The sequence below is a fragment of the Pelophylax lessonae genome, assembly GCF_965119305.1.
Source record: "Pelophylax lessonae genome assembly, chromosome: 3".
In the NCBI taxonomy this organism is placed as follows: Eukaryota; Metazoa; Chordata; class Amphibia; order Anura; family Ranidae; genus Pelophylax; species Pelophylax lessonae.
This window is the reverse complement of record NC_138770.1, coordinates 194046039-194072132: the sequence shown is the minus strand read 5'-3', so window position 1 is coordinate 194072132 and position 26094 is coordinate 194046039. Positions and strand designations below refer to the sequence as shown.

The following is a 26094-nucleotide window of genomic DNA, read 5'->3' as shown; positions in this document are numbered from 1 at the left end:
AACTATGCAGATGGGAGGTCAATCAGCTACAATTCAAGGAGCCTCTAGCAACCTCTGAAGGAACCTTAGAGTTTCACTGATGTAGAATGGCTGGTCTACAGGGTGACCAGACTGTTAGACTTTGAGTAAGATGCAGGAATGATAAAACACAATCACTGTGCATAACAACTAAGAAAGAAGCCGACTTGCATTTTTCATGAGCCAATGTACCTTCCAACTTTTTAAGACAACACTTACCATCAACATTTGAGGCAGAACATGTCTATGATATATTCACAGTCATTCTTCATATGTATGGAGAGCCCCTGCCCCAGGCTAGATACATTTAGTTTTTGGCTCTGCTATATCCAAATGAGCTGCAATTTATTTTTAGGTCTGTTCAGGCTCTCACTAAGCCTGGGGGTTGATTGCTCTGGCCTGCCTCAGATAGAAGCTTCCAGAAAAATGTGGGGAGATCAGTCTCTGGGTTATAAACATTTATCTAATTGTAGCCAATCCTTGGGATGTAGTCTCAGAAGATGTAGCTGGGGAGAAGATAAATGTTTGGGAAGAGTCTTTCTCTCCTGGAGCCTCTGCTCCTTGGTGGTAGCCTGTGTTACTTAAGAACTGTTGCTGTTAGACCTCAGCATGTTCTTGGCTGAGGGCCAAAAGAAACATGGATTAAGGAGAATTTGCTGGAGGACACTAACTTAAAAAGCTGGGCTGGAGAAGGATTCCTTTCACTTTAAGAGTGTCACGGGGAAGCTGGTTGGGGAGCTGTCTCTGGGGATTGTGAGTTGGACCTTGCCTAGCGCTTTGGGTATGCCTGTGCTTTGAGAGTTGGAAGCCACATGTTACTACAAGGATTGTGACTGCTCTTAAAAAGTCTCAGACTAGCTGGCTATCCTCTCTACCTCCAGCAATACTTAAGGCTGCTACTGAGGGAATTTGCCCTGAGAATCCTTTAATACCTGCTTCTGTTTTGGAGTATTCTGCACCCTCATCCCTCTACCCACCTGTGTTCAAGTACCGCAATAAAACATCAAAAAGACACCTCTAGACTGAGCCTGTGTTTGGTGGCGTGCTTTGGAACTGGTATGTGGGCCTGGTAGCCTCTGAACGGCTAAGGAAGACCTGGATTATTTCCAGTGACCCCTCTAGGGGTTAAGTGCTACATGTAAACCTGGTCAATTTTTACATTTTAAAAACCTTATTAAGTGTATTTTAACAGTACATAAATCTTCACATATCTATATAACAAACATAAAAAAGGACATTTGTAGAGGGATACAGATTCTGAAGAACTCTTCACAACAAGATCTGCCCCGCAGTTGTATAATATGGCTGAGATATGTGTACATATATAATTACAAAGTGTACAGTAAAATGAGGTAAAACGCCTTGCTTTTAGATTCCTAGAACCAACTGGTACAGGTCACTAGGCACATGTGTATTTTAAATTGGATCTGCAGAAGCAAGTTCATATAGATTTACAGTATTGCAATATATATAGTACAGTGGTAAATAATTATTAATCTGTGCATATTTTAAATCTAGAGATGTAACAATATGTTTCTGCACACATAGGGCTCTCCTGCTTAGTGGCAGTGTCTTGGTATGCAGCCACTATCACCCAAGAGTTCTTTGATCCTCGCTACATTGGAATGAAGTAAGCAAATTCTATTTTACATTCTCTTTACACTTATCCTCTGTTTCAAAATATACCAAGTGATAATCTTATTTGCATTGGATCACCAAGATACATTGCATGTGTTGCAAAGAATATAATTTTTCTCAAGTGACAGACATTAGATTATTACACTCCTTCAGGGGTGGGAATGAATGAACAGTCAATGTACAGTATACTACAGGAAAGAGATATATGGAACTGCCTGTATACAGAAATTAATTAAAACATATACTGGTTTATCATCTGGGAAGTACCTATGTGTACTTTATTATCTTAAAGCACTGTTATACAATGAACTGGTAATCACATAGCCATTACAATACAGGGACAAAATACAGTACATGTCTGTCGATAAAATGGAAGAAGGCACTGCTAGTAAGGAATTACAATCTATGCTGCCCCCAAATATACTTACATGGGTTATAATGTATCCCTGATGGATTATCATATACGTATCTCTGATGCGCACTGAAAGTTTATATATAAACAACATTTTTTTTTTAGTTTTTAAAGAGAGTAGGGAAGGCTAAAAACCTCTGTTAAGATATTTGTTTCCATCTGTGTACCAGTCTGTAGATTTCAATTCACTTCCTGTCCTAGTAACACCATAGGAAATGAAAGGAGATTTTTCCAAAGTGAACAGAATTTCCACCCTAAAGAACTGTCGCAGGAACAGGTGCCCCAGATTTTCCCTCACTGCTCTGATGACAACTTAACCTTTTTGGATTTCTAATCATTTTGTCACCAGGACAAATAGAGGGGTAAATTATTTTATTTGGGATATAGGCATCAATAAAAACCTGATAAAGGATCTAACCCTTCCCTATTCTAGTCAAACCTAAAATAAAATAAAAATGCCTTTACATACATTTTAAAGTAAACCTGTCATGAGGGAGCTTCAAGAGCTGCCAATGGTCAGTGCCCAAAATACGGAAGCTTGAAAATCAACAGCAATCAGCAACTAACATTTTTTTGAAAGAGACGCTGGCAATGGCAGCCTTCCTGTTTCTCCCAGGACCATTCCACAATTCCAAAAATCCACAACATATCAACATTTTATTATGTGGTAGACTATTCCAATCAATACATGAAATTCCTATGGAGGGCATAGCTAAAGAAAAGGCTTTTTTTCTTGCTTCAGTTAGAGCGTCTATGTCCCCCTTGAAGAGATTTATCCTCTCTATCAGTGGCGGCCTGTTCATTAGCGGCGCAGGGGCGCCGCCCCCCTAATCCATGTGCCTGGCCTCTAATCTACATGCAGGGCGCTGGACGCATGGATTCAAATTTGTTTTTTTTTTTCAACATGATTAGAGCCTGAGGCTCTAATTGGCTTCAAAAAAGGGTGAGTCCACCCAGTTGTGTGACAATAGCGAATTAATATCCACTATTGTCCTCCTGAATCTCCTCCTGGCCAATCAGGAAGCAGCTCCTGAGACCCGATTTGTCAGGGAGTCTTAGCACTCCACTTCCTGTTCAGCCAGCAAAAGAAACAATGGCCCAGCTCTTCTTCCCCCTGCCTTCTAAGGTAAGGTCCGTCTAAGGCCAGGGGGGATAGGTGCTGTGCTTGCATCGATCGGCACCTTCTCGTCCACAGTCCATCTCCCACTGGGGGTGTGGATGGGTGCTTGCAAGAGGTAACCATACCCCTGTTTAAAAGTACTGTAACGCATGGTAGGGCTTAAACCTGCCCAGAGCTGCCAAGGACTTCTCATGGCATGTACCTGTCATTTACCTGGTCAGTAATTGTCTAAACATACACAGTGGCAGTTGAAGGTGAAGATAGACTTATGTGCAGTAAAATGGGGCAGAGAGGAATAACAGGAGGTCTGTTGCAGAGTCAAAACAAAAGAGAACAGTAAGGCAAGGGTCAAACTTTCTGTCCGTCTCCCACAGGCGGTGGCAGCATTAGTTTGCTGCCCCCCCCCCCCCAAAAAAAAAATATTTAGCAGCAGTCGCCACTGCTCTCTTGATGATCATTATCTCAGGTACAGATGGTATATCCAAAATGTTACAGTTGTCACTGTAACAGGATTTGAGGGGAATATATAGAAATACCACAGAAACACCACTTAAAATAGGCAAATGTGATCCTCTGCGCTTGCAGGATGTTTCAAATAAATAACATATAATGCTGCTACTTCAAACTAGAGTCATATGTAAGTCAAATTAATCACAGAAAAACATCAAAGAATTCTATAGAACTTTAGTAGCGCAAGGATGGTGCCACCCTCCTATCATAAAGCGCAAACAGTGCATAAATAGCATATAAATAACATGAAAATTATAAAATAAAAGTCTGTGACCATACAGCAATTGCAAGTCCTTCACAAGTCCTTTTTAAAATTATATGTCACAGTATTACGAGGGTCTTGTCGGTGCCAATGTAAGGATCACCAAAGAATATCACCATCACCAGTGCTGGGGAGAATTTGGCAAAAGTGCACACTCACCAGAGAACCATGCCTAACCACTCTCATGGAATAGGCTACAAACGCATACATAGATCAGACCAATTCCTCCTGGTGTCTCTGGCTGCTGCAAACTTCCTCCTCTCATGTACGGTATATGGGTGATAAAGCAAAGAACACTCCTTGCATGAGAGAAGTTTGCTAGCTGCAGATTCCTGGTTGCAGATTTGAGGGGAAGTCTTCCAATTTCCTTTCCCTTTCATTTTGTAAAGTCTTCCCTTAGTGTCTCCAGGTCAAAAAGTTAAGGAAAATCACACTTTATAGGTATTCATGATTAAAAATATCTATTAGTCTGTCAATCTAGCTTGGAGCTTAGCTCCTCTATACATTTGTTTCTATTTTATAGGCAATACAGTTTTAACAAGCTCAGATTCTGTGGAACAACTAACGAGATATGATTTATATTGTTTGCAGGTCATAATTGAAATGTAAACTTGATATGTTTTATAACCCTTTTATAATTTTCAATAAAAAAATTATTGAAAAGAAAAATCTACTCAATCAACAATGGAAACAGACAGCAAAAACAAATTAAAAAAACAATGACAGGGGCTTAAAAGGTTTTTGGCATTACATATGCATGTACATAAACTGTTAACATATATTGCTTGCTTTGCACTAAACAGTGCCATTTTCTAACAAGCCCAACTTAATCACCACTGTATGTATATTTTACGATCTCAGGTATGAGCTTGGCTCTGCTCTGTATATTGGATGGGCTGGATCTCTTCTGGCAATTCTTGGAGGTTCTTTCCTGTGTTGCTCATGCAAGAAGAAGAACAAACCTGCCAAAAAAGGGTATGTATCATATATCATGGATACGTATGGAGGGGATCTTACTGGTTGGAAATCTTGAACAGTGTATAAATTAGGCAAAAATTTGATAGCGCTCAGAAGGTCCAAACAGAGATGCCCAGGATTGTGAGCCTGATTGCAGTTTATCTATGGGTTTTCCCAATTTATCCACTAATCAGGGAGTCTTTTTCTTCATGCATTATCAATAATTGTTAGCAGGGGACAGACTGCGTATTCTGTTGCCAAACTGCTTTGGCCAAGACTGGGGTACTGACTACAAGGGTGTCAGACATCAGAGAGATATTACACTTTACATAGTAGCAACCCTTGTTCCAAAAACACCAGCAGGAAGTCATGACTTTAGTGATGATGGTTATGTTTTGCTTGAACATTATAAGTATTTCATTGCTTTCTTTATTCAGAATCTACAAATACAACTATCCAGGAGCCCCAGACAGTGAATTCACCCAATTTAAAGAGAGGAAAGAAGGTGCTTCAAAGGACAGAGCTTATGTTTAACCTCAAAATTATGTTCAGTTTCACAATGTTCCACTGTGTTTCAGTGGCTTTTTATGTACTTTAATCTTTTTATTGTATGGTTCTATTTGTTAAGCACCATGGATATTGGAATTTGTTCTGTGTACATAAAATAGGCAGAAATAAGAGGCAATGTCAGAGAACTCAGTATATACTACAATTAGGCTTTTGTAAAAATTGTCTTTGCTTACCTTAAGGCCCTATAACACCAGTGGGGCACATTAAGGCATGCATTAATTTGCGCCTGCTGGTATGTGTTGTGCGCTCATTCTGTGATGTGCTGTACAATGCAACATGATGCTTGCTTTTTTTTTTCCATTTTTTTAAACTTTATTAAACGTGGCAGTTCATTTAAATTTATCCTCAGCAGACCATTGTGATGGGTTATAGCACAACTTAACAAGCTGTGCAAAAATGCAACATGCCCTACTTTTTTCAGCATACACCAATGCAGTGCGTTGGAGTAGACTGAAGCAATTGGACATTAAACAAATGTTCTTGTCTCTGAACCAGCTCTTTCGTGTTTAGAACGATGTAACATATTTGGGACCAATAAAAACATTGGTGAAAATGAATAATATTGTTTTAAGATTATTTTCTCCTAATAATTTTGTTTAAAATGTATCTGTTCAATTGAGAGATAACCAAACACAGTATTATAACCTTTTTGGAACCCTTTTGTAGCTGCCCCCAGCCATGCTCAGGACCTCCATCCATGGGGAGCTGGAGTAAGTTGTTAGCTTCCTATGTTGGGCACGATATTACTATTTGATTTACCCTAAAATATTTAATCACACACAAATATCAAATTGATTGCAGCCAGAAAATGAAACTGTTACCCCTAAAAATCTAACCCTAATTATTAACTTTCAGCTGACCATGTACTAGTAGATTGTCAAACAAATTTTATATTAAAACATTTATAAGGAAAAATGACAAAATGTTTGACATTTTTTAAAAAGTACTTCAAAGTTTTGTTTACTTTTAAGGAATGAACAGACTTTCCTGAATGAAAATGAATTGCATTGTAAAAAAAAAAAAAAAAAGTTTGCTCGATCAAGAAAAAAATGTACATGCTACGCCTTCTAATTTTTTTTCAACACAGGCAAAATCGAACTTCATTTTGATCCCACTTAAAATTTGAAAGTTGAACGAATGTTCTGAAAATTAAAAATTTCTAATGAAATTCTACTAGTGTATGGCCAGCTTAAATAAAAAATGTAATGCATTCCTAAATACAAAAATAAAAATTCAATGTAAGGTAGCTTACCATCCATTTGTTGTAGTAAGTAATTTCCTTTACCTCTGAAATAATAGAGTTGTGAGTGAAACATGACTGTGGTATCACATTGTGCCAGGGCTGGTCAAATCCTAGAAGCTAAGAAGCCAGTGAGGTAACACAACTTTAACTGGTGCATAGCTATTTTAGTTTTTTCCACTGTTGTCAATGCAAATTACTTTTCAAGACCCCTGAAAAGAGCCCAATGACTCCTAGACTGCTAATTTGTCTACCTCTGTACCTCTTACCTAGTCCAAACAAGATAAGTATATGGATAGAAGAGGAATTCATTTTATGATTTAAATGTATAAAACAAACCCTATATGACTGCATCCCCAATCTAGTAAAATAGACATTTTACATTGGAGGTCCAATTTTGGTTAAATTGATGTTGCCTTTTTATAGTTAAAGGTTCACTTGAAGAGGTTAGAAAGAGAAATATTACATTTTGTAAATGCTTCATTGCAAGTAACTAGAAACTTTCCTTTTACAGGAACACCTTGAATGCTGTTCAGAACTATATTACAACACAGCACTATTGTGTAATATAGAAACTGTCCCAAAGGATTTATCTACTACATCTTACAGTTTATTTTATTGTAGTACAATGGTGTTTAACTGCTGATAGAGAGAGTCCTTGAACAATGGTTTATTAACAAGCAATATGCACACATAGCATGTTCCAAGACCTACATTTTCATTTATGCTATAGGTGTGGTGTTAAAGCGGTGCTCCAGCCACAGCAAGAAAAAATTTAAAGTCAGCAACTACTCATACTGTAGCTGATGACTTTTAATAACAGGACACTTACATGTCCTGGAATCCAGCAATGTTGGCACCCCAGCTCTCGGGTGCTGCCGCTGCCATTGCCTGTAAGAGAAAACGGCAGTAAATCCTTGCAAACGGCAAGAGAAAACGGCAGTAAATCCTTGCAAATTCACAGCCGATTCCCTACTACGCATGCGCAAAGCATGCTGCACTTTCTGAATGGCCCGGTGGCGGAGAATGAGGAGGGGGGCCGAACTTCTGACGGACCTTGCTGCTGCGAGGTTCGACGGAAGTGGGGATGGGTACCTGTAAAAACAGGTACCTGCTCGTCCCCAATAGGTGCTAAATGTGGTACCGGGGGGGGGGGGGAGACAGATACGAGAATGTTATACCATATTATTGGTGTAACATGTAACTTGTTACTAAATCACCTCCCCATACCCTGACCTGATCCACTATTATGACAGTGGGCGGTGGATCTGCTCCATCTTGAATTGTGACAGCAGGTTAAAAAACGGCATGGCTGCATCATTCACTCACATAGTTCTGTGAAAAAAAAGCACTACAAGTACTGTCTGACACGACGACAGATGGCTTGTAGTTTTCAATGAACTTCAAGGGCACTGGTGAGCACTTTAATTGTTCATTTATCTTCCTGGACTTCAGTAACTGTCCGCCCGTATGAGAGGTATGGGCAGACCACTGTACTGACAGTCTGCAGGTGCCTGACACTATACCCGTGATCTGCTGATCACAGGTGCAATGCTTTACAGGCATCTAAAAAAAAATGCACTTTGTTTACTTGCAAAGAAAAATTATGTATTAATGATTTCCATTGATCTTCACACCATGCTCAAAGCCTACGATTTTTCAAATAAGGAAATTTTGCACAATTAAATCTTGTGTGTGTGTGTCTGTGGCATAGGCAGTATGAGTTTAGTAGTGATTGGTATTTCATTACATTTTAATAAAAGTGAGCCAGTCCACACTTTAAGCGATCAAATGGATTTGTCATAATAACACCAACCCAGACAGTGGGCAGAATTGGCATGCTCCAGTTCCCTGAGCCCAGAAGACTTAGCCAGATCACGGTGACAGGAATGGACCAAGATGGCAGTGCAGGACCCAGCCTGTCATGTCTGAGTAGTGGATTTCTGCAGGACAAAGCTGGAACCGCTGAAAAGGTAAATATGTGAATCAAGGACAACGCTGCATGATAGGTAAGAGGGGGTAAAAAAATAGGCAAATGGAGTAAAGTTCCCTTTTAAACAGCTGTTTAAATACTTTCTAGCAACTATAAAATTACCAGAAACTATTATCTTTTAGAAAATACACTCTAGGTTTTATTTCAAAATAAACCCTGCCTCATGTCTTCCTCTTAAATTGCGGCCTTACCAACCTGCTTACATACTGTTAAGCCACTATACAATATTCATGGCTATTGTCTTTCAGATAATATACCCTAATGATTAGCTGCCTCATCCATCCTTCTTAAATTGTGGCCTAATCAAACTGCTCACTCACTTCCCAGATACTTGGAAATACTTTTGAATAATTAAATAGTTCAAGATAAAATCTACCTCATTTCTCCCTCTTAAATTGCAGCCTAACCAAGCTGCCTACATGCTGTTCAGCCACTTTACAATATCTTGTAAATTATTGTCTCTTAGATTATACACTGTAACTTTTATATTCCAGCCCTACTCAGAGAGGTGTTTCTGCAGTGGCATTATATTTATATTGAATTGTGGCAGCTGGGTGGGGGGGGGGGGGTTCAGGGAGATACTGATTTTGTATTATGCTTGGACCCCCCCCCCCCCCCCGATCTTTTAGGCAGGTACATGGTATGGCAAGGTAGTCATGGTCTGGTTGTTTGTTGATGTATCACAGCCAGGGTAAAGTAAGATTAAGGGATTTTGATTAGGCAATAATATGAGCCCAGATAGCTTACATAATTTGTCCAATAGATCTAGAAAGTTAGGTATAGATGTCCTGTGATTGGTGATAAAATGTAGGGCAAAAATGTTTAACTTATAATGAGTTCTTGCTAATTAAAAGCTCTGAATATTGTCTAGACTCAATATGATTAAGCACCCTTTGGAGTAAAATGTGCTAGAGCTAAGAAATATCCTTAGGAGTTTCAGTGCATGAAGCAGTGGCTAAGCACCCCGGAGCCTGGTCTTAGCACTGTGGGGAGGATGTGTGCACATGAGAGCAGTGTTTTCTCATACTTTCTGCTAATGGTGGAAATATTATGTTTGCTTTGCTGCCTCAGGGCTTGGGAAGCTCGCAGTCATCAAGTCAACTATAAATTCGGTATCATATCAAAGTGTGTTTAATGAAAATATGAGGCCTTTTTTTCAGAAATTTGAAGTTAAACCAAAAACAGATCTTTCAACACAATAATAATATAGAGAAAAATAGACATAAATGGCTAACAAGAAAAAACAGGGGGTTATGGACTGGCCTAGTCAAAGCCCTGATTTGAAAACTATTGAAATGATGTTGGGAGTATTGAAAGGGGCAGTACATGCAAGGAAACCCACAAACATTATGTAACTGAAGGAATTTTGCATTCATATCAAATAAATTTGCATATCAAAGAAGTGGTCACTTACTGAATATCTGTAGGCACTTTTCGAATGTTCTAATAGTTGCTTGTTAAAATATGTTAAACTATGTTTAAATGTGTTCAATTTCCATGGGTGTACTTTTTCATATGATTGTAAGTGTTTCTCATTGATGGGCAGTGATCATCAGGAGGAAATGTGAGAGAAAGGGGTTGCGTCCATATTGGGTGTGTAGTATAAAATTATAGCTATGTCCTGGTCTCGAAGGAATCCCATTAGCAGCATACACTCACCAGCCACTTTATTAGGTACACCTGTTCAATTGCTTGGTAACACAAATTGCTAATCAGCCAATCAAAAGGTAGAAATGTAATTTATTTAGGCCTCTAGACATGGTAAAGACAACTTGCTGAAGTTCAAACAAAGCATTAGAATGGGGAAGAAAGGGAATTTCAGTGACTTTGAACGTGGTATGGTTGTTGGTGCCAGACAGGCTGGTCTGAGTATTTTAAAAACTGCTGATCTACTGGGATTTTCACGCACAACCATCTCTAGGGTTTACAGAGAATGGTTCAAAAAAGAGAAAATATCCAGTGAGTGGCAGTTGTGTGGAAAAAATGCCTTGTTGATGTCAGAGGTCAGAGGAGAATGGGCAGACTGGTTCAAGAGGATATAAAGGCAACAGTAACTCAAATAACCACTCATTACAACCAAGGTATGCAGAATACCATCTCTAAATGCACAAAACATCGAACTTTGAAGCAGATGGGCTACAGTAGCAGAACAGCAGCAGAACATGTAAGAAATTGTAGCGCTAAAAAAATTCAATAAACAATTTACAAAATTCATGAACTGTGATTCTTAAAGGGTCTTTAAATTGTCCCAAAATAGCTGAATGTCTCACTTCAGAAATCCTGGCAGCAATAAATCATGTATCCATAACCCCCAGGATAACTGGAATCTCTTTATCGTCTTTTGGACTCTGAATATGGCATAGGAAGAAAGAAAGACTATATAGTGTAATACTGTATGAAATTACCATATGCACCACAATCGTGCATGCAGTGTCACTCACAAAACAGCGTGAGACACGGGAACACCAGTAAGAGCTGTCACCACACCAACCACCACCCACGTGTAGTGCACACTCATCATCACATATGCTGCCAAATGTTAAGCAGCAATAAGGAAATTGTAAGTGAAGATCCTTCCAATCACAATACAGGTGTCACAGGGATCCTTCCAACAGAAATGCAAGTGTCACGGAGAGATCCTTCCAACAGTAATGCAGGTCATGCTAGTATCCTTCTAATATTCTCCAGGGAGCACATCACAGAGGCTCTAATCTATCACATGTCATAAATCATAGATAAAAAGTGCCATGTAGTGTAATATTTATTATAAAAACTGACAAGGTCCAATGCAGTAAGAGCCTCATAAAAACATAACCAAAAATGGCAAAAAAGTAAATAAAAACATATACCACAAAATGCCAACATTCACATATATCACGCCACCAAGACATCCAGTGTGGCGGCTCAGCATGCCCTAGGCAGCTAGACATGCTTGACAAGCTGTGCCGCCACGCTGGATGCTGCATTGGATCTTGTCATATTTTTAATAAATATTACACTATATAGCACTTTTTATCTATGATTTATGACATGTGATAGATGAGAGTCTCTGTGCTGTGCTCCTTGGAGAATATTGGAAGGATACTAGCATGACCTACATTACTGTTGAAAGGCAGTGTTAATTTCATTGACTAAAATATTTTCGTTGACTAAATTAACACTATTTTAGTCGACTAAAATACGACTAAAACTAAAAAATTCAGATTACTAAAATACGACTAAAACTCAAAAGACTATGACTGAAACTAAATCGAAAATTGACATCAAAATAACAAAACTCTGCTGGCCAATTTTAAATCAGCAACACAATTCCATCCAGAGTCAGTAAAAATAGCACATTAAAATTTAAACATGTATTGCACTATCGAATATGCATAAGTAAGGGGCATCTACTAACCATGAAGGTCCTAGGTTAGTCCCTTACTGTTACAGCATAACAATGCTTTGTCCCTCTCTTCCAGTTGTTCTCCTGTGCTGTCACCTTTTCACATGCACCTTTGGTGAAAAAGGGAAGAACTGGTGGAGACTGTAAATGCTATGCTGACACATATTGCAATGTCATTGCCACCAATGGGAAACCTCCCCTGAATAATTACATCCTGCTCTTATTGAAGCACATGCATGTAAATAGGAATTGGCAAAAAAAGAGAAGTAGATCAGCAGTATTGAGGTGCAAAAAAAAAGTAAGTATATTCCAAACGAAAAAACATGACATTATTTACTATGCTCAATGATTCATCAAACGAAATCTCATCTGGTTAGGTTTACATCTACCTAATACAGTAAATTCTAAAATAATTATTACATCTCAGATGGAACTCTTGGTTGAACAAACATGTAATCTCTGGATCTCCCATCCCAGTACTTATAGGTCACGGGACATGATGTTAAAGAGGAGACCTACATGTAATATCTTTAATCATGGGAGTACTACTTTGTTGAAATTGATATTCTAAACCATATTAATACACAATATGACAGTTTGGACCACACAGTAATTCTGCATTCACTTGTTCTTTTGAAGAGATTCTTCATATGATTCCAACTGGGACCAGAATCCAGCATTGGGCTCTACTGATGGTCTTATTGTTTTAACCATCTGAAAAAGAGAACATATTTATTCACATGAGACTTATTTCAGTAAACTTTCACAATGCTCATTATATCCAGTGCTATTCAGGGGACTTATCACTGCTTTTGGAAATGCCAAAAAAAGTTTACTTTATTGCAGCACTACTTTATTACGAAAACACATTTTATGTAGAAGATTCTTACTATTTCGAAAAAATGTATTAATATTGAGCTTAAGTCTTAAAGGGGTAATAAACATTATGAAATACTTACCTTAGAATGAAGCCTTCCAGTGGTGCGCTGTCACCTGGTCTTCCTTCCAGGTTCGCGGGCTCTGGCTGTATGAATGACCGAGCTGTGATGAAGTCACTCCCATGAAGTGCACGCTGGAGTCATGGCCCTGGCAGGGAGCTCTGAAGGTACGGCATGGGTATGCCACCCCTTCAGAGCACATGCATTAGTGATGTCTCCGGCTTCATTTCAGTACAGGTTTAGGAGACCTTCTCTATACCTACAGGTAAGCTTTATTATAGAAGGAGAAAAAAAAAACAGCGCCTCTAAGTGCAGTAGTATGGATGCAGTTTAATAAGGGTAAAAACAGGTACTCACAAAGAAAAGTAAAAACAGCGCTTGTAAGACATGATAGTCCTGCTCTGTATGCCCAAGGAAGGTCCGGCTGTATGTGCATCTCTAATGTATCTGGCCTGCGGCTGATGCAAGTGGTGTCCCTCACTTGCTGCTCGGTGTCGGTATAGATATCGCTGGGGGCTCGGAAGGTGACGTGGCTTCCAGGTCTGGAGTGAAGGAGGCGGCTTTGCGTTCGGAGCATGAATGCTCGCATGTTCCTTCTTCAGGCCATTCTAGGGGCCATCTTGAGAATGGCATATGTATACTGGGTCTCAGGAGACCACGCCCAGACATACACCCACCTTAAGGAGGCACCCTAGCTAACATGTAAACAGTGCGCTGCATGGAAACATTTGGAAAATGTTAAAATATATATGTTGTGTTGTGATGGGCGGTATTACCACAGGGGAGTTGTTAAGATGACACTAAGAAGCAACTACATACACTAAGGGCGGCAAAGTACAATTGAAGGGTTGCAAATAAAATAGTATGATATAAAATATTATAATATATATATATATATATATATATATATATATATATAAAATAAAATGCTAGATAAAAGTTATGTATGTGTACACATAACTATATTCCTGCACATATTGAGACAAGATGACCGCAATATAATGTGGAGTACTTACTATTTTTGGTGGATGCAATATTGCTAGTATCGGACCTTAAGGGTTCAGTATTGAATTATTTATTAAATGAATGGTTAGTATGAAGCGTGCATAGGGACAAAGAATAACAGTATACGACAGATCATTTTAACAGTATATGACAGATCATTTTGATAGTATACAACAGATCATTTTAACAGTATATGACAGATCATTTTAGAAAGTTGGAATTATGAACCCTATTGGGGGATGGTACTATGATATAGTGTAATGGGGACCGACTACACTATAGGATAGTGTGTACCTTAATTTCTTCATTTAGCCCCCCTGGCGCTAGGGTGTCTAAAGAATAAATCCAAAATGTTTCCCTTTCGCAGAGACGCTTGAAGCCTTCTGCTGCGGGGAGGGTGCGAGGCATAGCTTTCAGGATCCAAACAAATAGACCTTCAGATGATTGGTCATGACGTAAAATGAAATGTCAAGGGATGCTGTATTTGTCGGACCCTTCTTCCATGAACCTGCGGTGCTCACCGAACCTCTTTCTCAATGTGCGTATGGTGCGTCCCACATATAGTAACCCACATAGGCACGTAAGGAAGTGAACTACAAATTCATTTGAACAGTTGAAGAGGTTGGAGAAGAGGTTGGAGAGGGTAAAGGTTTTGCCTTTGTGGACAAAGTCTTTTTGTCCATGTTGGACGTGTTTGCAGGTTAGAGACGCACATACAGCCAGACCTTCCTTGAGCATACAGAGCGGGACTATCATGTCTTACAAGCACTGTTTTTACTTTGCCTTGTGAGTACCTGTTTTTAACCTTTATTAAACTGCATCCATACTACTGCACTTAGAGGCGCTGTGTTTTTTTTCTCCTTTTACATTCCTGCAGAGATTTCTTCTATCTCTTTTACACTGGCTGCCTTCCTCTGCTGCTGCTATATGGAACACAGTCTAGCTACCTAATTAAGAGACTAATTAAGAGACTCTTTAGAGCAGGCATCACTAAATGGCGGACCTTTCGGACCACCGCGGTCCACCCATTTAGGACCCTTTTCTTCCCCCTGCCATTGCTCTGTAATCCTCACAGAAATGACAGCAGGAGGCGGGACAGTTCTGGATTGAGGGCGGAGCTGCTGAGGTTAAGAAACAGGTGATTGGCTTCTAGGATGAAGGGCAGTCCTAGCAGCCAAACACTATCTTGCAATGCCCGCCTCCATCCAGACAGCACAACATGATTCCCTCCATTCTGTCTGGATGTGGGGGGACTGTGGACTGGAATGTGGGGGGACTGTGGACTGGAATGTGGGGGAGTTGAGGACTGGAAAGTGGGGGGACTGAGGACTGGAAAGTGGGGGGACTGAGGACTGGAATGTGGTGGAGCTGAGGACTGGAATGTGGGGGGACTGAGGACTAGAATGTGGGGGGACTGAGGACTGGAATGTGGGGGGTTTGTGGACCGGAATGTGGGGGGAATTGAGGACTGGAAAGTGGGGGGACTGTGGACTGGAATGTGGGGGGACTGAGGACCAGAATGTGGGGGAGCTGAGGACTGGAATGTGGGGGGACTGAGGACTAGAATGTGGGGGGACTGAGGACTGGAATGTGGGGGGACTGAGGACTGGAATGTGGGGGAGCTAAGGACTAAGATTTGTGGTGGGGGGTGGGGCTGAGGACTGAAATGTGGGGAGCTGAGGACTGGAATGTGGGGGGAGCTGAGGACTGGAATGAGGGGGAGTGGGGGACTGGAATAAGAGGGGACTGAGGACTGGAATGTGGGGGAGCTGAGGACTGGAAATGTGGGGGAGCTGAGGACTGGAATGTAGGGGCAGCTGAGGACAGGAATGTGGGGGGAGCTAAGGGATGGAATGAGTGGGAGCTGAGGACTGGAATGTGTGGGGGGGCTGAGGACTGGAATGTTGGGGAGCGGGGGACTGGAATAAGAGGGGACTGAGGACAGGAATGTGGGGGAGCTAAGGACTGGAATGAGTGGGAGCTGAGGACTGGAATGTGTGGGGTTGCTGAGGACAGTAATGTGGGGGAATGATGTAAATAGGGGCAGAGGACATTACTGTTAATGGGGGTTGATGTCAAGGAAGTGTGAGAACACTACTGTGAAAGAGGTGGAGGGGGAAGATGTAAAGGGAAAGCTGAGGACACTCCTCAAGAGGGGATCTTTATGTGAAGGGGGAGGGGACAGTGATGAAGTTAAAAAGGGCTAAGGACTGAATGTGGGGGGGGGATGCAGAGGATTGCAGTGATGAGGCTGAGGACATCAAACAGGGGAGAGCTGAGGACTGGAATGTGGGGGGACTGTGGACTGGAAAGTGGGGGGGACTGTGGACTGGAATGTGGGAGGAGTTGGGGACTGGAAAGTGGGGGGAATGAGGACTGGAATGTGAGGGACTGAGGAAAGGAATGTGGGGGGAGATGAGGACTGGAATGTGGGGGAGCGGAGGACTGGAATAAGAGGGGACTGAGGACAAGAATGTGGGGGAGCTGAGGACTGGAATGTGGGGGAGCTGAGGACTGGAATGTGGGGGAGCTGAGGACTGGAATGTGGGGGCAGCTGAGGACAGGAATGTGGGGGGGAGCTGAGGAATGGAATGAGTGGGAGCTGAGGACTGGAATGTGTGGGGGAGCTAAGGACAGTAATGTGGGGAATGATGTAAATAGGGGCAGAGGACATTACTCTTAATGGGGGTTGATGTCAAGGAAGTGTGAGAATACTACTGTGAAAGAGGTGGAGGGGGAAGATGTAAAGGGAAAGCTGAGGACACTGCTCAAGAGGGGATCTTTATGTGAAGGGGGAGGGGACAGTGATGAAGTTAAAAAGGGCTAAGGACTGAATGTGGGCGGGGGGGGGGGGATGCAGAAGATTGCAGTAATGAGGCTGAGGACATCAAACAGGGCGGACTGAGGACTGGAATGTGGGGGGACTGTGGACTGGAAAGTGGGGGGACTGAGGACTGGAATGTGGGGGGACTGAGGACAGGGGGCAGCTGAGGACAGAAATGTGGGGGAGCTGAGGAATGGAATGAGTGGGAGCTGAGGACTGGAATGTATGGGGGAGCTGAGGAATGGAGTGTGGGGGAAATGATGTAAATAGGGGCAGAGGACATTACTGTTAATGGGGGTTGATGTCAAGGAAGTGTGAGAACATTACTGTGAAAGAGGTGGAGGGGGATGATGTAAAGGGGAAGCTGAGGACACTCCTCAAGAAGGGATCTTTATGTGAAGGGGGAGGGTACAGTGATGTGCAGTGGGGACTGAGGATGCTAATGTAAGAATAGGTTAGGAATGGATCTGTACATGTGCATTAGGAGCACACCTCACGGGCTGCACTACCCACAAGAAACACAGAAATAAGTCCTTTACCTTTTTTTTTAAAAAACATTGCGCCGCACCAAGCTGCATAGTGCTGTAGCAACATGCCGTTTGGTGCATGTGAAAATGTGCAACGGTACCGACATGATATTCGGACCTCTGCTAGAAGAAAATGTTACTGACGGACCTCGGTGAATTGTAATTCAATACCCCTGGTGTAAAGGCATTACCTTCAGACTTTAACCCAGAGGCTCCATGCAGAGCCGAAACCACACCTATACTACAAAACCCTGTAATATACCAATAGGGCCAGTTTCACCTTTCTTCAGGGTCTGCTACCATCGTGCGCCAAGCCTCTTACCCTATTGTTTAAGCCTTTTTTATAGGCTTACCTGTAGGTTCTACAATACAGGGCTACAGTGGGAGGTTCAAGGCAGTCAGCAAGGTGGTCATGTGACCTCCCGGCTGACATCAGAGGGAGATCTGGGCTCCTCCCGCTGTAGCCCTGGACCGGAGTAGCAGAGCGGCCAGAAGTCACGTGAACAACCTGAAGGTAACTGGAAAAAGGTATTTAGAGGCATCTATTTAAACAAACACTTATACAATGAGTTATAGCTAGATAAAGGAGAGGGGTTGCCAGTGAAAGGAACTTTAGAGTTAGGAAATTTTAGGATTTTAGGGTCATAATCCCTTCAAAGATATAAGATTTAATAAATTAATTAATGGCCAGTAGTAAGTTAAACAATGATTAGCCTTAATGCTGCATATGCAACCCTGGGAATTCTCTACAACTTCGTAATTGTGTGTCCAGCACACCCAGAAGTGTGTTGTGTGGTGAAGATTCTTAGGCAACTGCAGCTCTTCAACATAGCAATGATAGGAAACACCAGCCTCTTTTGCAGGAAACAGAGTCATTTACCAACAATACTTAACCTGCACTACAAACCTAACTTCTAAAACAGGGATGGGCAATTCATTTTTTCAAAGGGCCGAAACTGTTATGGATGGCCAAACCAAATGTGTGTATAGTAAAAAAAATGTTATGGTTAAACCAGCATCCTTTGGCCCCTTTCACATGGGGCGGACTCCACCAGGAGTTGGCCTGCGCATTGGGGAATCTATCCACTGATCCCCGTTGAGCAGGCAGAAGACTTGTGTTTGCTTATGCAGAATGGAAACACTCACAGCCCACTGTCCACTATGGGCAGCAGGATGCAAATAGACCAGCTTTCCAATTACACTCGACTGCCATCCGATCGAATCTGCCGGATGGAGCAGGAGCGGATCCCCAATCCGTCTGTTTTTGGTGGAGGCAGTAAAGTGACCCAGAAGATTATCACTTGTGGAAGAGTCAGTTTCAATGTGCACTTGAGAAAAAGATTTTTTAGCAATGGTGCAGAGTTGGACAGCCCAGGCAGCAGGGAAGGTGGGTATGCATTGTCTTCTTTTACAAGAAGGCCATGCTTGAAAATATTTTGTATAGCAACAGGGTTGCTCAAATAGTATCACATAAGATCAGATGTCATAGTCGAGGCTGAGAGTGAAGGGGCTAAAAATAAGAGTTTACACATTCTGCCTTAGTATATCTAGAAGCAATGGATAGAAGAGTAGGCAAACTGCCACCCTAGTAGTTCAGTTCCAGGTGTAAAGACCTATAGTGGTTGAATTTCAGGCACATAATACACCAACATAAACTGTTCATGGACAACGGTAAGGACCCAACCTGAAGTTATTGACAATCAGGATAGCAGTTTGGCACCTTACACAAGAATGTATAATGAACAATCAGCAACATGATGTTTGAGCATGTTCTGCTCCCTGAAGCTAAGGTTTATGTTGGGTATGCAGAAATATGGCCCTGGCTGGCAATATATACCCTTTCACTATTTCAAAGTATGCTTAGTTATAGCAATTTATACATCCAATCTATAAGAGGAATGATTAAGAGGGGAATGCAGTAGAGGGATTTGGATCCAAAAAGAGTCCCTGTCACTCCAAAAGACTATGTGTATACAACGGAAGCTACATATATACTGATATTACTGCAAACACATGCTTTATAGTTAATGGACTTCAAATGATGGAATTACATACAAACAAAAGACAATTACATGAGACTGTTATACCTGGAAGGCTTCCAACAGGGTCATGTTTTTACATCTCATCAGGTACGCAATACAGATTGTAGCTGATCGACTACGTCCGTGCTTACAATAGACCAGGCACTTGCCCCCACTGCGAACAGTGCTATCTATCAGATCCACACATTGGTCAAAATGTTCAGACAGGTTCTGCAGTGGGTGATCAAACACAGGAATCCGAAGAGTATGAAGATTATTATAGTCTGGGAATGGCTGCTTCCTGGAAATGTTGATGCAACATGTCACTCCCTCTGATATTAGAAGCTCCTTCTTGCAGGCAGCTCTAGCATTGCTTATCAATAAGGAATCTGTAACTTTATACAGTTCAGACATATCACCTACACTCTACAAGTAAAAAGTTACTTGCACGGGGCAGCACGGGAACTTCCAACATGAAATGCATCCCTTCCTGACACTTGCAGCTAGATTGTCCTAGAAGCACAGGCTCTGTTCTGGTCAGATCTTTTATGGTTATTTTAAGATCTGAGCCTCTGACAAGATATCCCTGCTGCGTGGAAAGCATTCCTTGTAAGTTATAAAAATAGCCATAGGCTCAAGTCACAAAGCTTTACACAAGACTCTAATTTTCAAATCCTTTTGAACTCAGATGAAATGAACTGTCACTTTTTCACAAAAAGGATCTTTATCCTGGTGTTTCAGTTTGGTTAATTAAAGTGGAGTTTAGTCATAAAATGTAAGGAAAAGTCCACCCTAACACTAAAACCCCTGCATCTACAGACATCCATGATCTAACACTAACCTGTAAAATAGAAATCAGTATACATACATTTTGAAGCTGATCCGACCCGATCCCACGCTGAGCTGTCCGCCGGGGCTTCTCTGTGGAGGTGGGTGCAGAGGACACATCCAATAACAGAAGCCCCATAGTAACTCTATGGGTAATTTCACTTGCCATTCATTTCAAAGCCTTTGTCGGCTGTGTCCTCTGCAGACCTTCCGGCGCTGGAGACTGGATTGGCTTCAAAAAAGGTATGTATACTGATTTCTTCTTTACAGGGCTAGATAGGTTAGTGTTCGATCGTGGATGTCTATAGATGCAGGGGTTTTAGTGTTAGGGTGGACTTACACTTTAAGTCCTGCTAGATGACTTCAGGCTGACCCCTTTTGCAGGTATAGCTATTTAAAACATTATTAATAAGTGCCTAAACCATACCTCCCAACTTTTTGAGATGGGAATGAGGGACACCTATTAACAAAAGTGTGTAGGCATAGGACACACACCCTACCACACCCACTTAAAAGAGAATTATCAAACCAAAATAAAAAAAGTTAAACCCACAAGTGCTTTTTTTTTTTTTACCACAATTCTTTTATACTGGATTTTGACTTTTACAAATGCAACAATTTAGAAATTGCATGAAAAGTTCACCACAGGGAAACATTTTTTGTTTGGTAAATAGTGGATTTTATATTGAACTATATGGATTAGACCAAAATGAGGGACAAGGAAGAAAGTGGGACAGAGGGACATTGCTCCAAATCAGGAACAGTCCCTAGAAATCAGGGACAGTCCCTAGAAATCAGGGACAGTTGGGAGCTATGCCTAAACTGTTTAAAATCCAGTATTACATTGTCTCACCCTGCTCAGCACATGCTCTGCACATGCTCAGTTGCTCTCCATTTTTAGGCACTGCCAAGTTTGTAGAGGCCTACCTGCTGACAGCCCTAAGGCTCCGTTCACATGTAGGCATTTTGGGGCGTTTCTGGGGAGTTTTTCTGCTCTAGGATCAGCTCTCAAAACGCCTAACAAGACAAATCCTATTCATTTCAATGGCCCCTGTTCACATCTGAGCATTTTGACGCTGTGAGCAAAACGCCCAACACTCAAAAAAGTACATGAGCTTCTTTTTGGGCAGATTACAGGCATTTTCCATTGGTCTCTATTCAATCTAAAAATGCCTGCACAAAAAACACCTGCAAAAACGCCCATAAAAACGCCTGAAAAAACGCCCATAAAAACGCCTGTAATAGCAACGCCAAGATGTGAACGTAGCCTTAAGTGGAACTTTACCCATAACAACTTGATAAAAAATAATGTTCTTTAGCAAGGAACATACATTCCACATTATTAATTAGGCTACAAAAATTAGTGTGTGCTGTAAATTGCTTCCAGCATTGTTCCTGTTTTTTGCTGGAGGCTGCCATTTTGCTGAAGGCCAGAGTCCCAGCAGTAAATCATAAAGCAAAACTACACCCAGCGATTTAACGGTTAAAAAAAAAACAGTTACATTCCAAGAATGCTGGAATTGCTAGCTCGCACATTTGCTTGTGTCCTGAATCCAAACTGTAAACCATCAAATGGCTGGTGTCATAACTGATCACATGAGCAGCACCATGGCAGTTGCAGATCATACAGAATCAGCTTCCCTGGCTCTAAAGCAGTGGTTCTTAACCTGGGTTCGATCGAACCCCAGGGGTTCGGTGAGTCAGTCTCCGGGGTTCGGCGGGGGGGACAAAGGGGCAATTGCTCCCCCCGAGAAAATATTACTGATTGTGAGGCCGAGCGCACCCCGGGAAATCAGAGCTGCGGTCGGGACAACTCACAGCCATTACACATAGACACTTGACACTCCGCCCCCTGTACCTCCCCCAGCAGGTTTCCAGCCTATCTTCTGCAGGCTGCTTGCTGCATGAGTGGGCGGGATGGGGATGTACCTAACCACGGAGATCGCGCCCGCCTGGAAGAGGGAAGTGTGAGCAGCTGAGCAGAGGGAGCCGAGTGAATGTTCCTGGAGGTAGGCTCAGCTAGCTGTACATGGTGGATTTGTTTACAAGGACCTCTATGCTACGTCTGCTGAGTTACTGCAGCTTAGCATAGAGGTGCTGTTAGCTGACAGATGGAAATGCATGTCCTTTTCATTTAGCTCAATAAAGCATTGTGAATACCCCCTGGTGTGTGCCCTCCTGATACCCCATGGAATGCTCTCCCAACACCTCCCCCCAATGTGTGCCCTCCTAACACCCCACGGTATGCCCTCCAAACACCTCCCCAAAGTGTGTTCCCTCTTGACACCCCATGCTATGTCCTCCCAACCCCCCCCAGTGTGTGCCCTCCTGATACCCCATGGTATGCCCTCCCAAACCCCCCCCCCAGTGTATTTCCTCCTGATACCCCATGGAATGCCCTCCCAACACCTCCCCCCAGTGTGTTTCCTCCTGACACCCCATGGTATGTCCTCCCAGCCCCCCCAGTGTGTGCCCTCCTGATACCCCATAGTATGCCCTCCCAACACCTCCCCCCTCAGTGTGTTCTCTCCTGATACCCCATGGTATGCCCTCCCAACCCACCCCAGTGCCAATTTAAGGCACTGTTGAATTTATAGAGGCAGACCTGTTGACAGCCTTAACCTCCCTGGCGGTATGATTATGTCAGGAATTACATACCAAAAGCGGTACAATTGTTTTCATGGAAATTTGGCGTTATGTATTATAGGCCTACAATTCTTAGTAATTACTGACTTAAACCTGACCAAAACAAGAGTCTAGTAGACATCCCAGATGTGATAAATTTGAAACACAAACACGTGAATTATAATCGAATCAATAATATTATTTTATTATTTAATATATAATATATATAATAAAATTATATTATTGATTAGATTATAATTCATGCATTATATATTATATATAGATATATGTGTGTGTGCATATATATATATATATATATATATATATATACATATATATATATATATATATATATATATATATATATATGCATACATATATATATATGCATATATATATATATACCGGTGTATATATATATATATATATATATATATATATATATATATATATATATATACAGTGGGTACAGAAAGTATTAAGACCTCCTTAAATTTTTCACTCTTTGTTATATTGCAGCCATTTGCTAAAATCATTTAAGTTCATTCTTCTTCCTCATGAATGTACACATAGCACCCCATACTGACAGAAAAACACAGAATTGTTGACATTGTTGCAGATTTATTAAAAAAGAAAAACTGAAATATCACATGGTCCTAAGTATTCAGACCCTTTGCTCAGTATTTAGTAGAAGCCCCCTTTTGATCTAATACAGCCAGGAGTCTTTTGGGGAAAGATGCAACAAGTCTTTCACACCTGGATTTGGGGATCCTCTGCCATTCCTCCTTGCAGATCCTCTCCAGTTCTGTCAGGTTGGATGGTAAACGTTGGTGGACAGCCATTTTTAGGTCTCTCCAGAGATGCTCAATTGGGTTTAAGTCAGGGCTCTGGCTGGGCCATTCAAGAACAGTCACGGAGTTGTTGTGAAGCCACTCCTTCGTTATTTTAGCTGTGTGCTTAGGGTCATTGTCTTGTTGGAAGGTAAACCTTCGGCCCAGTCTGAGGTCCAGAGCACTCTGGAGAAGGTTTTTGTCCAGGATATCCCTGTACTTGGCCGCATTCATCTTTCCCTCGATTGCAACCAGTCGTCCTGTCCCTGCAGCTGAAAAACACCCCCACAGCATGATGCTGCCACCACCATGCTTCACTGTTGGGACTGTATTGGACAGGTGATGAGCAGTGCCTGGTTTTCTCCACACATACCGCTTAGAATTAAGGCCAAAAAGTTCTATTTTGGTCTCATCAGACCAGAGAATCTTATTTCTCACCATCTTGGAGTCCTTCAGGTGTTTTTTAGCAAACTCCATGCAGGCTTTCATGTGTCTTACACTGAGGAGAGGCTTCCGTCGGGCCACTCTGCCATAAAGCCCCGACTGGTGGAGGGCTGCAGTGATGGTTGACTTTTTACAACTTTCTCCCATCTCCTGACTGCATCTCTGGAGCTCAGCCACAGTGATCTTTGGGTTCTTCTTTACCTCTCTCACCAAGGCTCTTCTCCCCCGATAGCTCAGTTTGGCCGGACGGCCAGCTCTAGGAGGGGTTCTGGTCGTCCCAAACGTCTTCCATTTGAGGATTATGGAGGCCACTGTGCTCTTAGGAACCTTAAGTGCAGCAGAAATCTTTTTGTAACCTTGGCCAGATCTGTGTCTTGCCACAATTCTGTCTCTGAGCTCTTCAGGCAGTTCCTTTGACCTCATGATTCTCATTTGCTCTGACATGCATTGTGATCTGGAAGGTCTTATATAGACAGGTGTGTGGCTTTCCTAATCAAGTCCAATCAGTATAATCAAACACAGCTGGACTCAAATGAAGGTGTACAACCATCTCAAGGATGATCAGAAGAAATGGAAAGCACCTGAGTTAAATATATGAGTGTCACAGCAAAGGGTCTGAATACTTAGGACCATGTGATATTTCAGTTTTTCTTTTTTAATAAATCTGCAACAATGTCAACAATTCTGTGTTTTTCCGTCAATATGGGGAGCTGTGTGTACATTAATGAGGAAGAAGAATGAACTTAAATGATTTTAGCAAATGGCTGCAATATAACAAAGAGTGAAAAATTTAAGGGGGTCTGAATACTTTCTGTACCCACTGTATATATATATATATATACATATATATATATATATATATATATATATATATGCATGCATATATATATATATATATATATATATATATATATATATATATATATACATATATATATGCATATATATATATATATATATATATATATATGCATATATATATATATATATATATATATATATATATATATATATATATAATGTGTTTTGTGTTTTGTGCAACGTTTTTTTTTTTTTTTTTTTTTTTTTTAATTTCCCTCCCTAGTTCCGCTCCCATGCAGCATTGCTGCTGCAGGGAACGGAACTAGGAAGTGATCAGAGCGACGGAGACCGACGGAGGAGCGGCGGGACTCTCGGCTGGCGGTCACAGCAATGAGAGATCATCGCTGGATCGCCAGGAGAAGGTAAGAGAACACCGCTGCGCTCTCTGCAATCCACCCCGAGCGTGACTCGGGGTTACCGCTCCTGATATGAAAAACCAACCCCGAGTCACGCTTGGGATCACCGCTAAGGAGGTTAAAGAGGTTGTAAACCCACTACATTAAGGCTTACCTATAGGTGCTATAAATATCTCCTAAACATGCACCGTTTAGGAGATATTTACAGTGCATACTGCCGGAGACGTCATCGGCGCATGCGCTCTGAAGGAACGGCCACCTGTGCCGTTCCTTCAGAGCCCAGTGCCGTGAACGGCGGCTCCCGTGCGCACGTGCCGGAGTGATGTAATCGCGCCTCCGGCCAATCAGATGGCCGGAGGACGTGAACCAAGAAGCAAGATGGCCGGACATGTCGGCCGTCCTGTCGCTGAGGGGGCGGCACGGCGGGGGCTTCGTTTTAAGATAAGTACTTCATAATGAGCTAGTATGTGATGCATACTAGCTCATTATGGCTTTCTCTTTACAGGGCTTTTTTTTTCTCATTTTTTTTTAATGACTTTACTTCCTCTTTAAAGCAGAATTAAACCTTTTTCATCCTTTACAGCTCAGGAAGCTGCTTCTTTTTGATCTGCAACTGCCATGGTGCTGCTCATGTGATCAGTTATGACTTCAGGCATTTGATGGTTTGACAGTTTGGTTGAGGAAACAAGTAAATGTACACCCTGATTTCCCGAACAAAATCCAGGGAATG

The 26094-nt window shown here is 41.7% G+C and overlaps 2 protein-coding genes across 2 annotated transcripts in view; one reads left to right on the top strand and one right to left on the bottom strand.

Moving 5' to 3' along the window:
* LOC309551575 (claudin-19-like) overlaps positions 1 to 5605 on the top strand; it is an 89766-nt gene extending 84161 nt beyond the window's left edge. The window contains exons 4-6 of the mRNA XM_082252211.1: positions 1567 to 1648; positions 4822 to 4935; positions 5355 to 5605. Of these exons, the coding sequence (XP_082108337.1) occupies positions 1567 to 1648; positions 4822 to 4935; positions 5355 to 5451 (293 nt within the window). The 3' untranslated portion in view covers positions 5452 to 5605. The remainder of the gene's footprint in view (positions 1 to 1566; positions 1649 to 4821; positions 4936 to 5354) is intronic.
* Positions 5606 to 12692: 7087 nt separating this feature from the next.
* On the bottom strand, positions 12693 to 19910 carry DUSP28 (dual specificity phosphatase 28). The gene is made up of 2 exons (XM_082249511.1): positions 19487 to 19910; positions 12693 to 12819 (listed from the first exon to the last, which is right to left on the bottom strand). The coding sequence occupies exons 1-2, from the start codon at positions 19832 to 19834 to the stop codon at positions 12727 to 12729; spliced, it is 441 nt and encodes a 146-aa protein (XP_082105637.1). The 5' UTR covers positions 19835 to 19910; the 3' UTR covers positions 12693 to 12726.
* Between the last annotated feature and the right edge of the window lie 6184 nt (positions 19911 to 26094).

Coding starts and splice junctions, on each gene's coding strand:
- DUSP28 (XM_082249511.1), bottom strand. CDS start 19,834: ATGTCTGAACTGTATAAAGTTACAGATTCCTTATTGATAAGCAATGCT. Junction 12,820..19,486: donor CCCTGTTGGAAGCCTTCCAG/GTATAACAGTCT, acceptor TCTCTTTTTCAG/ATGGTTAAAACAATAAGACC.